Source organism: Lissotriton vulgaris, chromosome 4_1 (assembly GCF_964263255.1).
Source record: "Lissotriton vulgaris chromosome 4_1, aLisVul1.2, whole genome shotgun sequence".
Taxonomy (NCBI): domain Eukaryota; kingdom Metazoa; phylum Chordata; class Amphibia; order Caudata; family Salamandridae; genus Lissotriton; species Lissotriton vulgaris.
The window spans coordinates 1,270,811,130-1,270,830,271 of NC_141691.1; the positions used below are offsets into that span (position 1 = coordinate 1,270,811,130).

Below are 19,142 nucleotides of genomic sequence, written 5' to 3' on the forward strand. Positions count from 1 at the left end.
CATAAAAAAGAGACAAGATCAACTTAAGCTAATTTATTTCAGTGGCCTGGATCTGGGCAAATATTTTACTGTAATAGCAAAGGAAGATTAAAAAAGGCTTTGCTAAAGTCTTTTCAGTATATTTCGAAAAATAAAAAGATATTTCCACGGCAACAAATAATGAAAGTAATCTGATAACATCTCTTCATGAGATCTTTACCAAAATGCTTAAAAGCTTAGTTCCACCAACGACATGTCTCTTAGAGAACTCATTCTGCCTGATCTAAAAGAAGTTCACGGAGGCGTCATGAGCTACCTATCATGGCTCCCTTTTGCCTAGACTCTTGTGACCCATCTGTGGCCACTTCCAATTCACCAATACGTTTTTATGAGTGGCATTCACAACAGAACAGATCATTCTAAAATATTGCAAAGGGGGTAACGCTCAGTGCAGGGTGCTTTTACCATTGTTGTATGAAATTCTATGCTCATGTTTAGCTTTATTTCATTGCGTACGTTCTCGAACATTTTCTTGGCTTGTTCCTTAATGGGCTTCCCATGACTTACTCCAAGGCTGGGCTAAAGTACATATAAGCCTGCTTAGTCAGATGTGCTATGATATTAGACTTAAATATCGACTTTGTGAATTGCAGTTGTCTTGCGCGTATGTGCGTGTCTCTTTTGTATTGTTCCTCTTTAAATCCCTCCTTCAATTTTCTTTATTTGCACCCATTTTTTTTAGTAATTATTGCTCATTTTTGCACCTCTCCTTCTTGTCCCTCCAACATTTACAAATAAATTCGATACTTACGTGTACAGAGATCACTTGCCAGCAGGGCGATGATCTCCATACAGAAAAGATTGGAAATTCAGCGATCTCCAGCCAGATGTTTGTGGAATCCATTTTGATAAGTGGTACTACTTTACACACTCCAAAATAGCTTTTGTTAATATGCCTCTTCCTGTGGTCTGAATGCATTAACAAATCATGTGTCCACATTCATCCATAACTTTTATTGTCAAGCCTATGTCCATGTGCCTCTTAAATTCCTGTAGTGGTACTGCCCTTCCGTATATATACACCTTTTCCTCCGTTTTGCTTTATCCGCAAATGCAAAAAAAATTCACATTATTTCCCTGTGTAAGTGGCAGTTTTTGCATTTCCGGTTGGCTGGTCACTCTATGCGTGAAATGATTTAAACATCAGTATCCCGAGCATCTTTGTAATTCCTAATTATCTCGGTCAGGTTTACCCCCACAGTATGCTTGTTCTAGAAAATACCTCAACTAAAAATGTCGCCTTGGGACCCTCCGGGTAAGTAGTGCGCTATATAAATGCCTATACATACATACATACATACATACATACATACATACATTAAGTGGGGTTGGGGAAAGGAAATGCAGTATTAAAGTGTATACGTGTGAATGATCAAAGCATCAGTTCATTATACCTGATTGTCTGTTATGCTGAGGTAACCGTGATTTTAGAATTAACAACACGTTTCTCTTGATCATTCCTGTTTTCTGACATTCTTTAGAGCCCAGTAATTACAAGAATGTCTGCTTTGCTCGTTTCTTGTAGACTTCCAATGTCAGTGTTGTGTATTAACACTAAGTATCAGTCTTTAAAGTAGAACCACAAAGAGAAACTATAGCCATCAAAGAAGTTGACGGCCTGCTGCAAAAGTGGTGACATAGTAGTCAAGATAGCAATCTAGCTGTTGTAAAATTCTTAAATGTTTTCAACTGGAGAAAAAAATCATTAATACTAATAACTGTTGAAATATAAAGCTTTTGTTGGTGTCATCTGATGAAAGTGATGCCTTACAGTTTATCATAGGATTTGATCTGTCCCATGTTAATGGAATGTTTGGCAAATGTGTTAAAAGAAACTAGAAAACTATGGTTGATATTATCAATGCCTTATGGCATAAAATAATGTAACTGATTGAAGATGCCATATGTAAAGCATGAAAAAATAATGTTTTGGTTTCAAACTCACAAAAACTGCCAGCAGGTCTTGGCAGTAAACAGAAGAGGCATAACATTGAAAGTGCTGTGTTGACTCCACTGCCCTCCGTTTTTAGTGTATTCTATTTAAGATGTCTTCTCATTCCCTCGCACAGGTACTATCTCTGCCTGCAGCTTCGAGATGACATAGTCAGCGGGCGCCTTCCCTGCTCCTTTGTGACAGTGGCTCTCTTGGGAGCTTACACAGTCCAGTCAGAACTGGGAGACTATGAGACCGATGAATATGGGAGTGATTACGTTAGTGAATTTCATTTTGCACCAAACCAGACTAAAGAACTTGAAGACAAAGTAATTGAGCTACACAAAAGCCACAGGTAAGTTAATTTTGTAAGATAGAATCTTAAAATATAATTAGGTAGGGCAGCTCTGGCGTTTAAGATATTGTTTAAGGGTTCTTCCCAAATGGTGCAGATCAAGTTTGTAAAATAGGTGTCGTAGAATAGAACAGATACATTGTTTGAAAAGCTGAATGTAGGCACTTATAAAAGTTTTTATTTAGAACTTGCTGGCTGGGAATGGCTGCCCTGTGGCCGTTTTATCAGGGCAAGCAGGGCAAATATGGCCTTGACAGATGGTGTCTTAATGTTAAACTGGTCTTTTTCTGTGTGGCTCGAATTAGTGGAGGTGGACGTTACGTATTTCGAGCTGTGCTTCTGGATAGCCATAGTAGAAAGACTTGTGGATCTGAAGCAAAGTCCACTCAGTTGAACAACATATTTTGATGTATTCCATTCCTATTCTCAGGTTGACATTCTAGCTAAATGTTTCTGAGTCTGATTTTCAAGGATGTACACTACAAAGCTCTGTGGTTCTGTCTGATATGGTAAACTTTGTGGAAATGCCTATTTTTCATGTTGTTTTTGATTTATGATTAAAATGTGCACCCCTTTTTGGAGGGATTCGGCAGAGGAGATTGGGTCTCCAGGGACTATTAATGCTCAGAGATGGGGGCTGTGCGCCTCCCTGCCCTAATATTCAATTTGTCCCAGAGGGATGGGGTCCATGGGGCCTATTAACACTCAGTGAAGGGATCCATGCCCCCCTCCCCTCTTTTAACATGATGGCCCTGGGGGATGGGGTCACCAGGGCCTCCCAAGGTCTCGAAGGATACGACTATAAGCCCACATCCCCAAAGCCAGTGTTTTGCACCGCCCCTGGGCTCTGGCTCACCCATTGGCAGAGGGCTCAATTTTAGCACTGGAGCCTTCACATTTGTTACTTTTTCTGAGGATTTATGAATCCTCTGTGTATAAATGGCAAAATTAAAAAATATTGTGGTCTCAGGCGTGGTCCTTCTGGATGCCCATCAGCAGACCAAGGGGGTCAAGATATCCTTACTCTGCCTCCATATATCTTATGTTTACCTTTTTTTAGGTCTCAGACCTGAGTCTTGAGTCCTGCGATGGATGCCGCCATATCCTTGTTGATGTGGTGGCAGCCAATCAGATTGCCCCATGAGATGTGCCGCCCCATGGATCCTTTATGGCTTGAACTATACAATTATTTGTCCCTTAATTGCTCAAAAACTACTGAACGGATTCACATCAAATCACAATAAGCATTCTTTCTATCCAAACATTGGCTTTCTACCAAATGTGTTGCAAATCTGTTTAGCTATTTGTGCTAAAATTGTGTCTAAAGTTCCTATGGAAAATGAATAGGGAATACGCATTTTGTTATCTCCCTTTTCTCTGCTCCATCTTGAAAGATCTCCCTGAAATTTGGCAAAAAGGAGTACTTTTTGGTAAACTTTTGTGAAGAGTCTTCAAATGACGCCAAAGTTATAAGCATCAGAATAGAGAATTGCCTATGGAAACTCAATCTTAATTGTAATTCCCCAGTGGCGACCACCTCTGGGTAATATATATTATTGGCCCCCGCTTGACAGATCACCCGAAGCTTTCCATGCACAAGCTAATCAAAAATAACTCTTTTTTTGAAAGGTTTGTGAAGATTTGTTGAATGGTGCCAAAGTTATAACTGAAAACAAAAAGGCATTTCCTATGGAAATACTGACCTAACTATAACTGTGGCGACTGTCAGTGAGTAATATAGATTACTCAGTGACGTCACTGGGGCCTATACAGCTGAGGTAGGAGGGACACCCTCCCTTTTAAATCACAATAGGGCCCCAGGGCCTTTAGAGGCTCGGGAGAGGGCACAGCCCCTCCCCTTTTTATTTATTTATTGATTGGCCCCAGGGCCTTTAAAGTCTTTGCAGGGGGGCCACCTCCCAGGCCCTATTGCCAACACCCTACTTTACACGGCCAAAGGCAGTGTGCAGCATAGGATTGACTGCCTTGGGGGGTTTGAAGCCAGGCCCTAAATTCCTAATATATTTTGAGATGGCCTCAATGATGTCATACATGATGTCATAGAACACGTCTGAATGATGTAATGTTTGAGGTTATATATATGTTGATTCTCACTCTTCAGTCATCCACATTTACACATTCTCTTCTGTCACCACCTATTATGAAATAACCAACCAGGAAGACTATCTTTCAGCCTGAGCTGGTAGATGCTGGTGCCGAAGCAAAGTTCGTGTTACTTCTGAAATACGTAGCCTGTCAATCTCTTATATTATTCTTGTGCCATTTCAATTGAAACTTTAGTGATACAAGTGATTGTATGAGTTTTAACAAACACTGATAAAATATCCTAATAGTCTACGGGTATGGTGAATTGTCCCATATATTGAGCTCCAGTGGTGGACTGAGTTTGCTGAATGCAACATTATTGTTTCCAATATACAACTTTGAGTTGTAAGTTTCAAATGCAGCTTCTTGACCTGGTCCTGATACAGAGATTCTGGATTTTGGCTCCAACCATCTAAGTTCAGAAAAAAAGTCTCTCTAAACCGGAATAAATTCATTATTCTCAAAATTGGTGACAATCTAACACTCTTCTCTTTAAGGACTCGAGAAAAAAAGTTGGATGTTTAAGCCTTGGATTTCGGGGTCACCATAAATCAGAATAGCCTAATTCTGTATTACATTATTGGGCTTCTAAAATCTGGTTCTTAAATAGTCTAGTTTTTCACCTTACCCACCTCTCTCGCTGTGTGCTATCTGAAGGTGCTGTATAGACAATTGGTATAGCAATCTTTAATTAACCCATATTTCTCTTAATAAAAACTCTTGTCCTACTAAACTACCCATGAATATGGTCACCACATGCAGTCTTCTTCTGTGTGGAAGACCAGATACTTTCTTGTCGGAGTCAGACCTCTACATTGCAAGGGCTCAAATCTCAAAGTCCTTATCACAACTACTATGACTCAAGAGCATTTTTTGAGATTTCTGCTTCCTCTATTCTTAGCTTGAAGATTTTTATCATTCCTTTTCACCCAACCATCCACAAAATGATCTGACTCGTGAGACCATTTTCTGAACTTCCTGTTATGAAAACAGCATTACAGCTGAACAATCAGGTGGATCTTTTTCCACTCAGGAAACAATGCTCACAAACCTCAAGTTACTATTAAATTATAAGTTAAATCCCTAACTCTGAGGCAATAATCTGTGGCTATCATGCCTTGGGCCATCTGTTTTAGGGTCCTCTACCCATCCATCCTTCCACAGTGCTTTGCCATCAAAATACAACACAGTAGTCCTTTATTAAAAACCCAAGTAGATTAGACCCTCTCAGCTGCTGAAGTCCTGACCCTCAAACATACTTAAAGATCGTACATTATATCTTGTGTTTCTGTTCTCAAGTAGATTACACAGTCAGTACTGTAAAGACCTTGAATTGATGCAGTTGTTTTTCTAGATCATGATCATCTCTTTATCATCTGTTAGCAGTGGTCTTAAAAGATATATTGTTGACTTCCAAGCACAGTTTGTAGCCCTTATTTTTGTTACAGAGTTTGGGGTATATTCCTTTCCCCAGAGTGTGCATGACAGACAATGCTGATTTATACATTAAATAGATGGTACTGTAACAAAACTAAAATGTGTGCAGTCAGTTGAGAAGGCTGTAGGGTAATTCTTATTGCATAGTTTTTGTTTTACCAAATATGTTTAGCTCAACCAACATGTTAGCCTGCAGGTAGAAGTCAGCAAAATCGTTGCTCACCCTCAATGTTTAGTTGCTATTTTTGCTTGTAGGAGCAGCTTAGAGTAGCAGACCACAGCTGACCCTAAAACGAAAGATTGTTAACATGAAAAATGGAAAACTTAAAGCTCTGAATGATTACATTGGTAATGGTAAACAATAACAGCCTTAATTTTTAGCTTTGGCTGAACAGTGCCTGCACAAAAAAAAACGTAAAAGGGGTTGTCCTATTACTTACCGGTAATCTTCATTACTCCTGGTCCCGTTGACCTCGTCCCATTCCTTAAAATATGGAGATAACCATCTCCCTGACAGAAAAAAAGAAAAGGAGCATGCTGGGATACCTTACCTGCTCCCTCCCACTGGGAGTACATATTATTATTATTAAATTATTATTATTATTATTATTATTCTTAAAAAAGATTTGGTATCGCGCACGTACACCAATTGGTTTCTTGGCGCTCTAGACCAGGTGGAAGAAGAACATTCAGGAACAAGGCCGATAGCCGTGCGCCAGACGGAACAGGTAGGTTTTCAAAGAATTGCGGAAGCAACGATAGTCAGTGGACAGACGGATGGCAAGAGGAAGGGAGTTCCAAGTAACAGGAGCAAGAAAAGAGAAACAGGCTCCCCCATGTTTCTTGCGATTGAACCTGGGGGTGATCAGAAGGTTGTGAGTCGAAGATCTGAGGTGACGGGAAGGGACATAGGCGTGCAAACAGGAAGAGATAAAGGCAGGGGCACAGGTAAACAAGGATTTAAAGATGGTGCAGGCCATTTTAAAAACACACCGCTGTACAACTGGGAGCCAGTGTAAAGTTTTCAGCAAAGGGGTGACGTGCTGATGTTTAGGTTGCTGAAAATTAATCTGGCTGCCTGATTCTGGACCAGTTGGAGTCGGGAAAGATGGCAGGCAGGGACCCCCACGTATAGACAGTTGGCATAATCTAGACGTGAGGTAATGAGGGCAAGGATAACAAGAATAAGGGCCTCTAAGCAGTACCAGCCCAGCATGCAGCCTGAAAATACCAAGCCAACAACAGGAAGGCCGGCCGCAAGGGAGGGAGGGAGGGAACTAAGGAATGGGACCAGGTCAACGGGACCAGGAGTAATGAAGATTACCGGTAAGTAATAGGACATTACCCCCAGGTCCCTCCTGACCTCGTCCCATTCCTTAAAATATGGAAAATACCAAAGCAGAGAACCCGGCCTTCCGGAACCCCACCAACAACAAGGGCACCAGACCAAAAAACAGCACCCCACAAGCCCGAACCAAGACCCCGAAGGCCAGAAGGGGACCGCCACGCAGAAGGGAGGCACAGAAGCAGAGCCAAGCACCCAAGGGAGCAGGCAGAGGAGCCAAAACCCAGGGCCCCCCCCCCCCCTCCACGACCAAAGGAAGCCCAGGAGAAGCGCACGCGCCACAACAGAGAACGGAGCCAGGAAAGGGGAAACAACCATCGAGAAACCCCCAAGGGTGAAGCCTCCGGACCCAGGCTGCCAAACAACCAGGGACCAACAGGCCAAACCAGCCCAGAGGACAAGGGCAGAAAAGAACAACCCGCACAGGGCGGACGAGCCGAAGGAACAGAAAGGAACAAAGCAGAGGGACAACCCCAACACAGCATGGGAAGCCCCCAGCCGAACCGAAACCAGGGCAGCAACAGGGAACCACAGAGGAACCCGGCCACAGGGCAGGACCAACCAAAGGCCAACCCCTGCAGAGACGCCGCAGAGCAGCTGCACCCAAACGGACAACCAACCGGGAGAAAAAACCCGGCGCCCCAAACACGACCAAGACCGGGGCAAACACGAAGGCGCAGCCAAGAAAGACAACAAAAGGCCCACACGGAACTAGGGAAACCAAAAACCCCAAAACCGGACAGGAGGAACCGACCCCCAGGAGGAAAAAGGGACACACCACGGAACCACCGAAGGCGAAACCCCAAAGGCAGAAGGCCAACAACAAGGCCCACAGCCCAACCCCAAGAAACCCTCCGAAGATCTGGCAGGGCAGCCAGCCAGGAGGCATACAACACCGTACCACCTGGACCCAGAGGGAGAGGCAAAAAGGAACCCCCAACCAGGAAGGGGCACAGGAAAGGCACAACAGCCAACCACAGCCAGACCACCCAGAGAAAGGAGAACCAGAGGAAGGAAGCCCAGAGCCCACAAAAGGGACCCAGCGCCACAGCCAACCGAAGGGAGCGGACCCAGAAAGGACCGAAGACCAACCCAGGACCTACGACAAAGCCCAAGAGAAGGAGAAGCCAGGAAAGGAACCCAGCAGGGACCAAAAAACAAGGACCCGAAGCAAAGAAGGGCCCCACAGCACAAAGCCCAACAGAAGCAAGCCAAGAGGCTAACCCGGCATCCAAACGCAAAGCGAACAGGACGCCAAAACAGGGACCGGAAAGGCAAAACCAACAAAGGAAGAGCCACGGCCAGCCGAGCACACGGGAAAAAACTCCCGCACCGAAAGCAAAGGACAGGAGCCCAAAGAAGCCCAAGGAGCACCACTCAACAAGGGAGTGGGAAGGGACTCCCCAGAACCAACGAGAGAGCAAAGGGCACAGGCCGAAAACAGCCGGCACGGGGGCACAGGGCCAACGCCAGACCCCCCCGAAGCCCCAAAACGGTGCAAAGCCAACCGCAACCCAAGAGCGAGAGAGGCGGGAAGCAAAAACCCGGCCACACACCAGGGGAGGCGGACACCCAAACCCCTCAAGGAGCGAAAAGGCACCGCCAACAGGACAGGGCACAAGAGGGGAAACAGGGCAGCAGGCAAGAAGAAACCCGAGCCAACACCACCAAAAAGGCCAAGACCCACCAGCACAGAGGAAACCAGGGGGAGACCCCACCAGAAGTCAGACACCCGGAGCACGGGGCAAGCTCGAAAGGAGCAAAAAGCGCCCAACAGCGAAAGAGGCAGGCAGGCAGTCATGCAGGGCCAGCACCCAGACAGGCACACAGCCCGCACAACCCAACAGAAGGGCAGGAACCAAGGGGCGAAAGGAAAGTACAGAGAGGCCGCACACCCGGGAAGACCGACACCCAAAACCCACCAGCAGGGAATGGGCACAGCACAGCCAGGAACGGCAGACAGGGAGTCGCCCAGGGCCAGGCCCACGAAGAACAAGCGTCCCCGAAGGCAGAGCCAAAGACCCAGCGACAAGGCGCCCCAGGACAGAGAAAGGGCCCAACAGCCCCCCCCCCCCCAACAAGGGAACAAGGGGAGGACACAGGAAACCCGCCGAAAGCCAGAAGGTCCGACCCAAGCAAAGCACCCATAGAGGAAGCAAGAGGCGACCAGCAGAGGAAACCCCAGGAAACCCAGAGGCACGAACCCGGACCGAACCCACAGGAACACCAGGAACCGAAGGACAGAAGGCTGCAAAGAGCGAGCCACGACCCAGCAGGAAGACACCACACCAGGGACGGCCAGGCAGCAGGAGGACCAGAAGCCACAGCCACAGGGCAACACAGCCGCAGAGCACAGCACAAGCGGCAAACGACCCAATCCAAGCGGCAAGCACCAGAGGGAGAGGCCGGACGGAAACAGAAAGAAAACCAGCAAGAACCCCGGAACAGAAACACAGGGATCCGCAGCAGCCGGACAACGAAAGAACAGGAGCCCTGCAAGGCCCAACCGGAACCCCCAAACAGGACACAGGCCAGGGGAACAGGAAGAAAAAGCCCAAACCAAGGCTCAAAGGCAAGCCAACCAAAGAGGCACGCCCAAGGCACACAGGGGAGAACAGAAGAGTCCCCAGAACACAAAAAGGAAACACAGGGAACCAGGGAGCATGCAGGAAGCGAGAGGGAACGCACACCCCACCAAAGGCACAGGTGTACCCACCAGGGGCGCAACAAGGGCAGAGCAGGAGGGCCCGAGCAACAGGGGACCCCCAGAAGCAAAAAAGACGGGCAGGAGAACACCCGAGAGAGCCAAAAGGAGGAGGCCAACCCCCACGAAGCAGGAGGACTCCACCACAGGAGAAAAACCCCAGAATAGAGGAGGCACGGGGAAGACAAACCAAGGCAGCAACAGAAGAGCCAAGGCAGCACAGAAGACCAAGCAACATGCGGACACGAGCGGAGGAAACAGTGCAGGAAAACAGCACCCACCCCACACAACCGCCAGGGAGACGCCCAGAGGACTACACCCACCAGCAACCGCCACGGACGGCAGCAGGCAAAGATGGAAACATGTCCAGCAAGGCCAACCCGTCCACACACATCCCAACCGCCACACAGCGCACAAGGACAGTGAACAGGAAAGAAACAGGGAACGCCGAAACACGGCACTTACCAAGGAGGCAGGAAGAGGGCCACAGCAGCACTCCCCCCCCCCCACCCCCAACAGACAGTCCAGGCGCCCACCAGAACACCAGCGCCGGGCAGAGATGTCCGCCCCGCCGAGGCCACAGCAAGAACCACACTGGCCACAGGCAGGGAGCCAAGGAACCGGCCCAGGAGGAACCTGCAAAAGAAAGACAGCAGGAAAGGCGGACACCAAAGAAAGAAACAGGGACCGCTACGCGGTACTCACCAGGAGGGCAGGAGGAGCGCCCCAACAGCTCACCGTCCCCAAAGAAACCAGCCCAGGCGCCCACCAGGACACCAGCGCCAGGCAGAGAAGGCCACACCACACGCACAGCTGCGGAAGAAATCCAAGGAAACAGCAGCGGGAGGGCACAGGCCAGACCATCAGGAGGTGCCCCAGCAGCCATTCAACACAGACACCAGCAAAGCAACCAGTCTGCGTCCAGCCGGCAAGGGAAAGCGGCACCCCGGCCAGGAAAGGCACTGTCACACACCCGGGTCCACAGCCCAAAGAAGTAAGACCAGGACAGGAGCATGAGGACAAAACATGTGAGTCGTAAAGGCCACTAGGACCACGACCAACCCTGAAAAACAGGGCCATGAAACACCTATCCAGGACATAGCACCCCAGTAGCAGAAGCAGGGAAGCCAGCTCCGGAAATCAAAAGGCAAAGCACGAGCAAGGAAGATGCCTGCCCCAAGCCTTGCCCATGGACCCACTGCAACCAGAGCGAAAGACACGCCACAGCCGTCAAGCAGCATGTCTCAGAGCCCAACGAATCACCCAGAGAGAGCACGTTAAATGCCCAGACACACAGGAGGGTGAGACACAGAGACACGAACCGGGAGCCCTTTCTGTTCACAAGCCAGCAGCCCCAAAGAATCATGAAAACACCGCAAAGCGGGACTCACCCGCAGCAGGGGCCTCAGCGCCAGGAAACGAGGCCCCCACACACCGCCGGCCCCAGGAACCAACCAGCGCCAATGTTCCAGCAAGCCACAGGAGCAGCGCGTCTCCCACCCGGCCAAGCTCGGGGAGACGCGCCCAGGCGACCCGGAAGAACAGCGGGATGACGGCGCACCAGCCGCAAAGGGCCGGTAATCCGGAAGAAGCCCCGCGACCCAGCAAGCCAGGCAGGCCGGGAGGCAGACCACCAGGAAGCAGCACCCCTGCCCGCGAAGCCAGGCAGCCGGGCAGGGGAAGCAGAGAAGGACCAGCACGCCACCCCAGCCCAGCAGGAGCGGGCGCCGTCCGGAAGAAGAATCCAGGTAAGGAAAAACATCACAGCATACACGAACAATCCATTCTGTCGGAGACAGAAAAAAGAACAGGCTGCATGCTGGGCTGGTACTGCTTATGTACTCCCAGTGGGAGGGAGCAGGTAAGGTATCCCAGCATGCTCCTTTTCTTTTTTTCTGTCAGGGAGATGGTTATCTCCATATTTTAAGGAATGGGACGAGATCAGGAGGGACCTGGGGGTAAATTGGAGTCCGCCTCTTACATACCATTATTTACCACTAGTTGGTTTGCATGCCGCTCTTGTTTCCTTGCTTCTTATTGGTCAGCGGCTGCTTAGGCTTTCTGCTTCCTCCAGGGCTTCAAGTTTCTGTCTGTTCTGTGGAGCCTGGACCAGCTACAATATCCTGTCTGGCCGCAGGCTCCAGCATTTACTTTTTATTTTAGTTATGGATATGTACTTTCCAGGAGTGCATGTCTCTGCAGTGTGTGCACCACCCTCTTCCTGCTCCCTCTTATATCTTTCCCCATCTACCCCCTTCTCCTCCCACAGTCCATTGTTGGTGCTCCCGCCCACCTTCCACTGTTTGTTGTTGCTCCCCACACTTCTCTTAGGTTTGTTTACCACCCCACTCCCGCTGTTTCTTGTTACTGCCCCCTCTCTCCTCCCCCCAATTCATTTATGTTGCTTATTAAAGATATTCTTGTTTTTAATTCCCCACCCTTCTGCCACAAAAAAAAGAATTACAGCTAATGGCTTTCGCAGAGCTATTTGACTTTGCTAAACTTAAGAAAAAATGTTGCATAGCAGCTTGGACTGTTGGGCAACATGACTTAAAGTAAACAAAAAAAGCAATATGTCATTGTCAACACTGGCCGAACCATAGCACTATTTATTTTTAACCATGTTTTAACCATGTTTCACTGCCGGCCGTGCAACAGGTCTTAAAAGACATTGACAGCGCCAGTTGGTCTTGCATAGGTGAAACCTATGTGCTTTGCCAATGTGTATAGGTCTGCCATTAGCCAGAACCTCTTGAGTTTACTAAATATTCTTACTGTAGGGGCTTTCAGTCAACCCTTTTCGTCCATTGTTCTGTTATTTTGTCATTCACATTTTTTGTCAGCCCTCTACTGCATATAGCATGGGCCAGTCAGCCTACTTCAGCTATTGGCTTACTTCACTGTGAACCAATAAACTAGCTTCCTTCAGTGCTAGAGATTCCTTTGGAAATGTGTATTTTTGAGACCAAAAAATACATTTTCTTTTAGCCAATAATTTATTTTAGAATGACAAAAACCCAACTGCTTTCCCAGCAATAAAGCTTTGCAAAACCAAGTATGTGTAACCATGGGAAAAGTACTACTGCCTTTGACCTCACTTTGCTCCTAGTCCGCTCGCACTTATGTAAAGATTCAACTGAGATGGTCATTTTGTTATATGCTTCACCTACGGTGCCAATGTGGAACGCTATGCAATGTGTACCGTGTATTCATGCTTTGTTTTATGTTTTGTTTTATCTGAAAAACGTAATAAAAAATACATTTATAAAAATTAAAAAAAGGTTTGCAAAACCATGACAAAGCAATCACTGACAAACACAAAAGACTGGCAGCCGGTGCCAGATCAACTGACTTTGCCAATGTTTATTAAAAGTGGAATGTAAGCATTGGTGTGCCAAAACGCATAATAGGAATTGATATTATAAGAATGAACTCCAAGTGCGCATACTTCCATTAATATGTTGTCTACTCAGTTAGACCATAAAGATATTGTGAACATGTTCATAAATAAAGCACAGTATATAGAGCACACTTTTTAAATAAAGTCATCAGTAAGTAGTTAGCATGTAGATCTAAAGTTAAAGATGGGTGAGAGCTGTTTACATGTGTGATGTACACGCAGTATTCAAAATATGTCATTCGTACAAGGCCAAATTCCAAAATGTGCTTCTTGTTTTTACTAGCACAAAGGTTATTCTACTCTCAGCTTAGCAAAATAGCAAATAGTTAGGCGCTTAATTGTCAGATGAGTAGAAAAGCAGAATGAGCATAAAGCAGAGTGTAAGTTGGTTCTGCATAGTGCAAATCAGATAAAACACAGTTAAATCTTTAGTTAATGGGCAATCTATGAAAATGGTGGAAAATATTTAGATAAAAAGACAAAGATAAGAATGGAATAAAACTACCTTTCTGAACAAATTGCAGAGGACTTGAAGCAAACCGTAAAAAAAAAACCAAGAAGCATTTTTGTTAATTTTTACTTTTTTCTATTTTTTTGAGCCATAAATATAACACAGTACAGTACAATCAGCAAAAAAAACAAAGAAAAAGAAATAAGTAAGACATAGATTGCACTTAAATTAAACCATGGCGTTGGAAATGTTAGCTTCACGTAGTATCAATCCTTGGATGCCTATGGAATGGAATGAGTGGAATTACTGGAGAAATAGAAGTACACCAGATATCGAAGAAGAGATCAAATACTAAAGTATAAGAAAAGAAAACAACAACAATTCTCCATTTTATAGCGTTAATCTTTAGGAGTTGAAATGTGAAGGAAGAAAAAACACATGTATAAAGTGATAGTGCATCATTAATCCCATTGGAGGCTAGCCCAAATCCTGTTACTTTTAAGCCAAGAGCAAGGCCCTCCAGCTAATTCATCTCATATACCTGAAGAAGCAGAGCTCAAACTTCGCTACCCTTTGGACCAATATTGTTAATCCAAACTCTAGCTATACATATTCAGGCACATACTATAATGATAGCAGCTAACAGACTTGCATACCTTGCCTCATCACATTTGGTCCCTAAGAATATTTCCTTCTCAGTAATCTGAAAGTTTTGTCCGAGAAGTGAAATAAGAAAATTAGAGACCTCACTCCAAAACCTTTGAAGCCCAGGGCAGACAATAAACATGTGCGTTAGGTCTGCTGCAAAGAGTTGGCATTTTGGACAGAATGACTTAACCCCTTGTATGCTGATGACGAACCCCAGCCGTCATGCACTACGGTGCTCGTGTACTGATGACGGCTGGGGTTCGTCATGGCCCGCCCCTGTTCGTTTGTTTACCGCACAGCGGCGGAAACGGGCCAGCAGCGAAGGGGTTAATAGAGGGTCGGGATGCAGCCCACTTAGCAGTGATCGCCGGTGTATAATACAGCATATAGATTGTTCAATATTGTTGTAATTTTAAATTAATAGAGGTTATGTCCCTGTCCAATACACCCATTGACTCCTGTACTTCTTCAGCTGTTATATCAACCCTAAGAGTCAGACTTAGTTTGGTACTATCATCATTAGATACAGTTAGAAGTTTCTGTGAAGCAGTGCCAATTGCGCCTCTGCCGGAACTTGTATATATTCTCGTCAGTATTTCCGACGGTTTTGACATGGCTAATATCTTTTGGCCCTGCCAGTAGTCCCAGACTATTGAAAGGCTAGCGGTACCCAGATTGTTGTTTAAGTAATCCTTCAGAACCCCTCTGATGTGAACCATGTATTCAGGATTGCTAAGTAAGTGTCTGGGAAGGGAAATATCCTGAGATTCCTTTCTGGCAACAAGTTGTTTCTGTAATGTTAGCATTATTAGGTTATGGTCCGATGTAATTTTAAGACCTACTTCTATGCGAGCATATTCCAACAGTGACATCTTGATAAAATCATGTCAATCCGGGAATACTGTTTGTGCAGGTGAGAGTAGAACGTATACCCTGGAAGCATCGGAAAGAGTGTCCTCCAGCCATCATCCAGCTGGTGTATGTGTAATAATGCTGACAAAGCTGCCCTAGTCGTGACCATTCTGGCCTATGCATTACTATTGGTAGTATCTATTTTGCTATTTATTATGCAATTAAAGTCACCCATGGTGATCAGATCCCTGGCCCACCCTAGTAATTCAGAACTTAAACAATCATAGACATCAGGACTATCTGAGTTAGGGCCTTACACTACACAAATCGTATCCTTACGCCTGCTATCAACAGCTGAGCTATTGCCCACCTACCCTTAGTATCAGCTAATGTACTTAGAACAGTAACTGTGAAATTCCTAGCCTTCAATATAGCAACCCAGTGGATAGCAACATCTTGTGAACTACATTATAATGTGTCATACCCAAATTGTCTCAGCAGTGATCTGTCCTTATATGCAAGATGAGTCTCGTTAAAAACGAGAAGCATCACCTGCTTATAACTTATGATAGAACAAAGACAGAGAAATTAAATGAGTTCCAGTTCTGAGTTAACACTCAAAATGTTTCCACCAATTGAAATATGTACACAATGGATTACTTCCTCTGGATCATTGTCCTTCCACCAATATGTGCTTTTCAGCACATGCCTCAATTTTGGAGGCAGAGGTCCTTGCCATGCTGAACAGTAGGGCCATTCAAGACAGTGCCTGCAGAAGAAAGAGTGCAGTATACTAATTCCTTTTATTCTTTCGCCCCAAGAAGGATGGGTATGCAAGAATAAAATACCTCTGATTTCTGAATTTGTTTGTTCAGCTGGAAAAGTTCAGGATGCTGCCTCTAAACCAGATCTTTTTGGTCATGGATGTGTAAGATTGGTTGGTATCCCTGGATTTCAAGGACGCACATTTTCATCTTGCAAATCATTGCGCCCACAGACCTTACCTGAGGTTCAGTGTGGGTCTCATGTACTATCACTTCATGGTGTCACAGTTTGGTTTGACAACCACACCACGGATCTTAAGAAAAACAGTCAGAAGTAGTGTCAGCTACATTTCAATGCTCAGTAACCCCCCACCTCCCGAACCGGTCAAGGAGCTCATCTAGCGAATGATAGCTCTCCTCCGCAACTAGGGCTTTGCCATCAATGCCCAAAAGTCTACCCCTCTCTTCCACAGTAGAGGCTAACTTTTGTAAAAGCAGTAGTGGACATGACCTGCATGAAGGCTTTTCCTCCTCCATATATCAAAAATAGTGGGGGCAATTAGTAGTAATGTGGAGATTCTCTCGCCTACCCTAAGCCTGACTATCAAAAACAATCAGAAGGACCCTTCACATAATCTGTCTATCCCTCTTCTTCACCGCTCTTGGGAGAATCCCCTAAGGTGTTTGAAAGGACTCTCACCCACTGGGAATCCTCGTGGCATGTTTCATCATTGAGTCCTCATCCAGATAGCATGTATATCTTGACAGATCCAACCTTGTCAATCAATTGAGCTCTTCGATTGTTAAAGCTATCCTAAAATTAAAATTGTCTATGCTGTGCTCAGTAAAATTTTGATTGTTAGGAACACATAGTATCCTCCATATCCCTTGGTCAACATGTTTCAGCCATCACACCAATGCCTCACCTGACTAGTTGGGTTTCTTCAGGACCTCGCGAATAACCCAATTATGTGCCACTCTTATTCAATCACAGCAAAATGTGAAATACTCAGTCCCCAGAATCCAGCACTTCATAAATACCGTTCTACTTAGTCAAGTCTTTGTGTTTCTTTTCAAACGCTTGTTTCCCTGCTCCAGGGGTATAAAGAGGCAGGTGGACCCTATAGTCACACATTTGTCGAAGGTACTCACCCTAGCTTGGAACCTATTTGATTCCTCTTTTTTCCCTGCATCGTTTTTTCTGTTCACCAGGGGATTGCAGCTATTCAGGAGTTTATTTCGAATTTTGCAACTTTGACTTGGATCCTCATTCTCCAGATCTTCCATTTGCTTCTCCTCATGTCTCATGCATCCATTCAGTGTCTCAGGCCAAATGGCAGATGGAGGCCCTTCATTGGTGACTGGGCCCCATTAGCGTCAGCATCAGGACAGCCTCACAGGTCAAGAGCAGATCTTCCAGTATGTTCTTCTGGAGATGCACTCATAGATTGTCCTTCTCCACATTTTATGTGACTCATTCTTTCAGACATCCATAGACTCTGGCTACCATGGTCATGGACGCCTCGTCGCTAGGCTGAGGTGCCAATCTGACAAGATGGCAGCTTGAGACCATTGGTCTTCGTTAGAGTAGTGTCTCCATATAAATGTGCTAGATCTGCAAGTAGTCTGCCTTGCTGTGAATGCATTTCTCTCTTCCAGCTCAGGTAGCTCAATTCATATTGTGTTGGAGAACACCACCACCGTCCATAACATTAACAGACAGTGGTGAGTGGGTCATGGATCTTAAGTTGGGAGGCGATTCGCCAGTGGCAGTGGGCACAGCAATGGGGACTTTTTCTCTGTAGTTGCTCATCAGGGCTTGTTGTGTGCAGGGCTGGAGATCCTGGTCCTGTCAAAAGTATTGCACTAGGTGTGGGAGGATGAATTGAAGCTGATCCTGATTGCCACTGTTTGGGCAGAGAGTATCTGGAATGCCGATCTGTTAGCACTGTATGTCTTCTTCCTTTCCTGTGGAGAGTGGACCTGCTCTAACACCAGGATGGTCAGTCCTCAACTACAATTTTCGTTTTGCTGTGGCTACACTTGTGGAGATAGAGCAATGCCAGTTACTGTCCTTCTGCCATCCGTTGAGGTCAGACAGGAAGCTCACCACCAAATACATCTAAGCAGGTCGTGGGGCTCGATTCGTCCAGTGATGTAAGTCGAGAAGCATCAACCCCTTTAGGTCTCACCTTACTGATTTCTCATGATTTTCATTGTTCATTGCAAAGCTAGGCCTAAAGGTGGAACAGTAAAGGGCTATATGGCGGCCCTGTTTGCCTTGATGTGTTTGCCTTATCAGCCTTCTATGTTTAGATCAGCACTATTGGTGCATTTTCTGGAAGGTATACTCTGTTCCCACCCACTCCTTTCATTGATCTTCAGTGAAATTTGTACTTCGAGTTGAATTTCTTGAGGTCATCCTCATGTGAGCCGGTGCACAGTTGCCTAGTTCAACTTTTTACCATAAAGACAGTTTTGTATGTAGCAGCAATAGCTTTGAGGTGTAGGGTCGTAGAACTTCAGGCCCTATTAGTCCATTCATTCTCTACGGTGTTCTATCTTGATACGTTGGGTTTTCACACCTGCCCACCCTAACCCAAGGTAGTTTCTGTATTTAGTATGGCTCACTCTAAAACTCTTGTATTCTTTTTTCCCTCCTCTGCATCCAACCATGGAGGAGGAGCAACTCCATGGTGTAGACCTCAGAGATTCCGTGGCATACTACATAGATGGCACTTGTCATTAAAGAGTGCACAATCAGCTCTTCACGTGCTTAGCAGAAGCTAAGAAAGAAAAGATGGGAACTAAACACACCTTTTGAAGTGGGCCATCCTGTGTATCAATATTTGTTAAGTGAGCCCTTCCAAAGGGCATTAGAGCCTACTCCATTGGAGCCATGGCGATTTTGCGTACATTTGTCAACCATTAATGCATCACATTGTGGTAAATAAAATTACCTGGTTAGTTTTTCCGTATAATTATCATTACAAGACAGCTCATAAAAATGAGAGGCAGAGTCCGTGGTATCTGAGTTTTACGGGGTTTATTAGAAAACCTCGAGGTTGGAGATCATGTTCCGTCACCACTAGGGTTCGGGAATGGAAA

At 45.8% G+C, this 19,142-nt stretch overlaps 1 protein-coding gene across 30 annotated transcripts in view; it reads left to right on the forward strand.

Annotated features, from left to right (window-relative positions):
* Positions 1-19,142, forward strand: part of EPB41L3 (erythrocyte membrane protein band 4.1 like 3) — an 878,261-nt gene that overhangs the window by 577,208 nt on the left and 281,911 nt on the right. For all 30 annotated transcript variants that reach the window (XM_086965494.1, XM_086965496.1, XM_086965495.1 and 27 more), the window contains exon 7: positions 2,109-2,327. In XM_086965494.1, the coding sequence (XP_086821620.1) occupies positions 2,109-2,327 (219 nt within the window). The remainder of the gene's footprint in view (positions 1-2,108; positions 2,328-19,142) is intronic.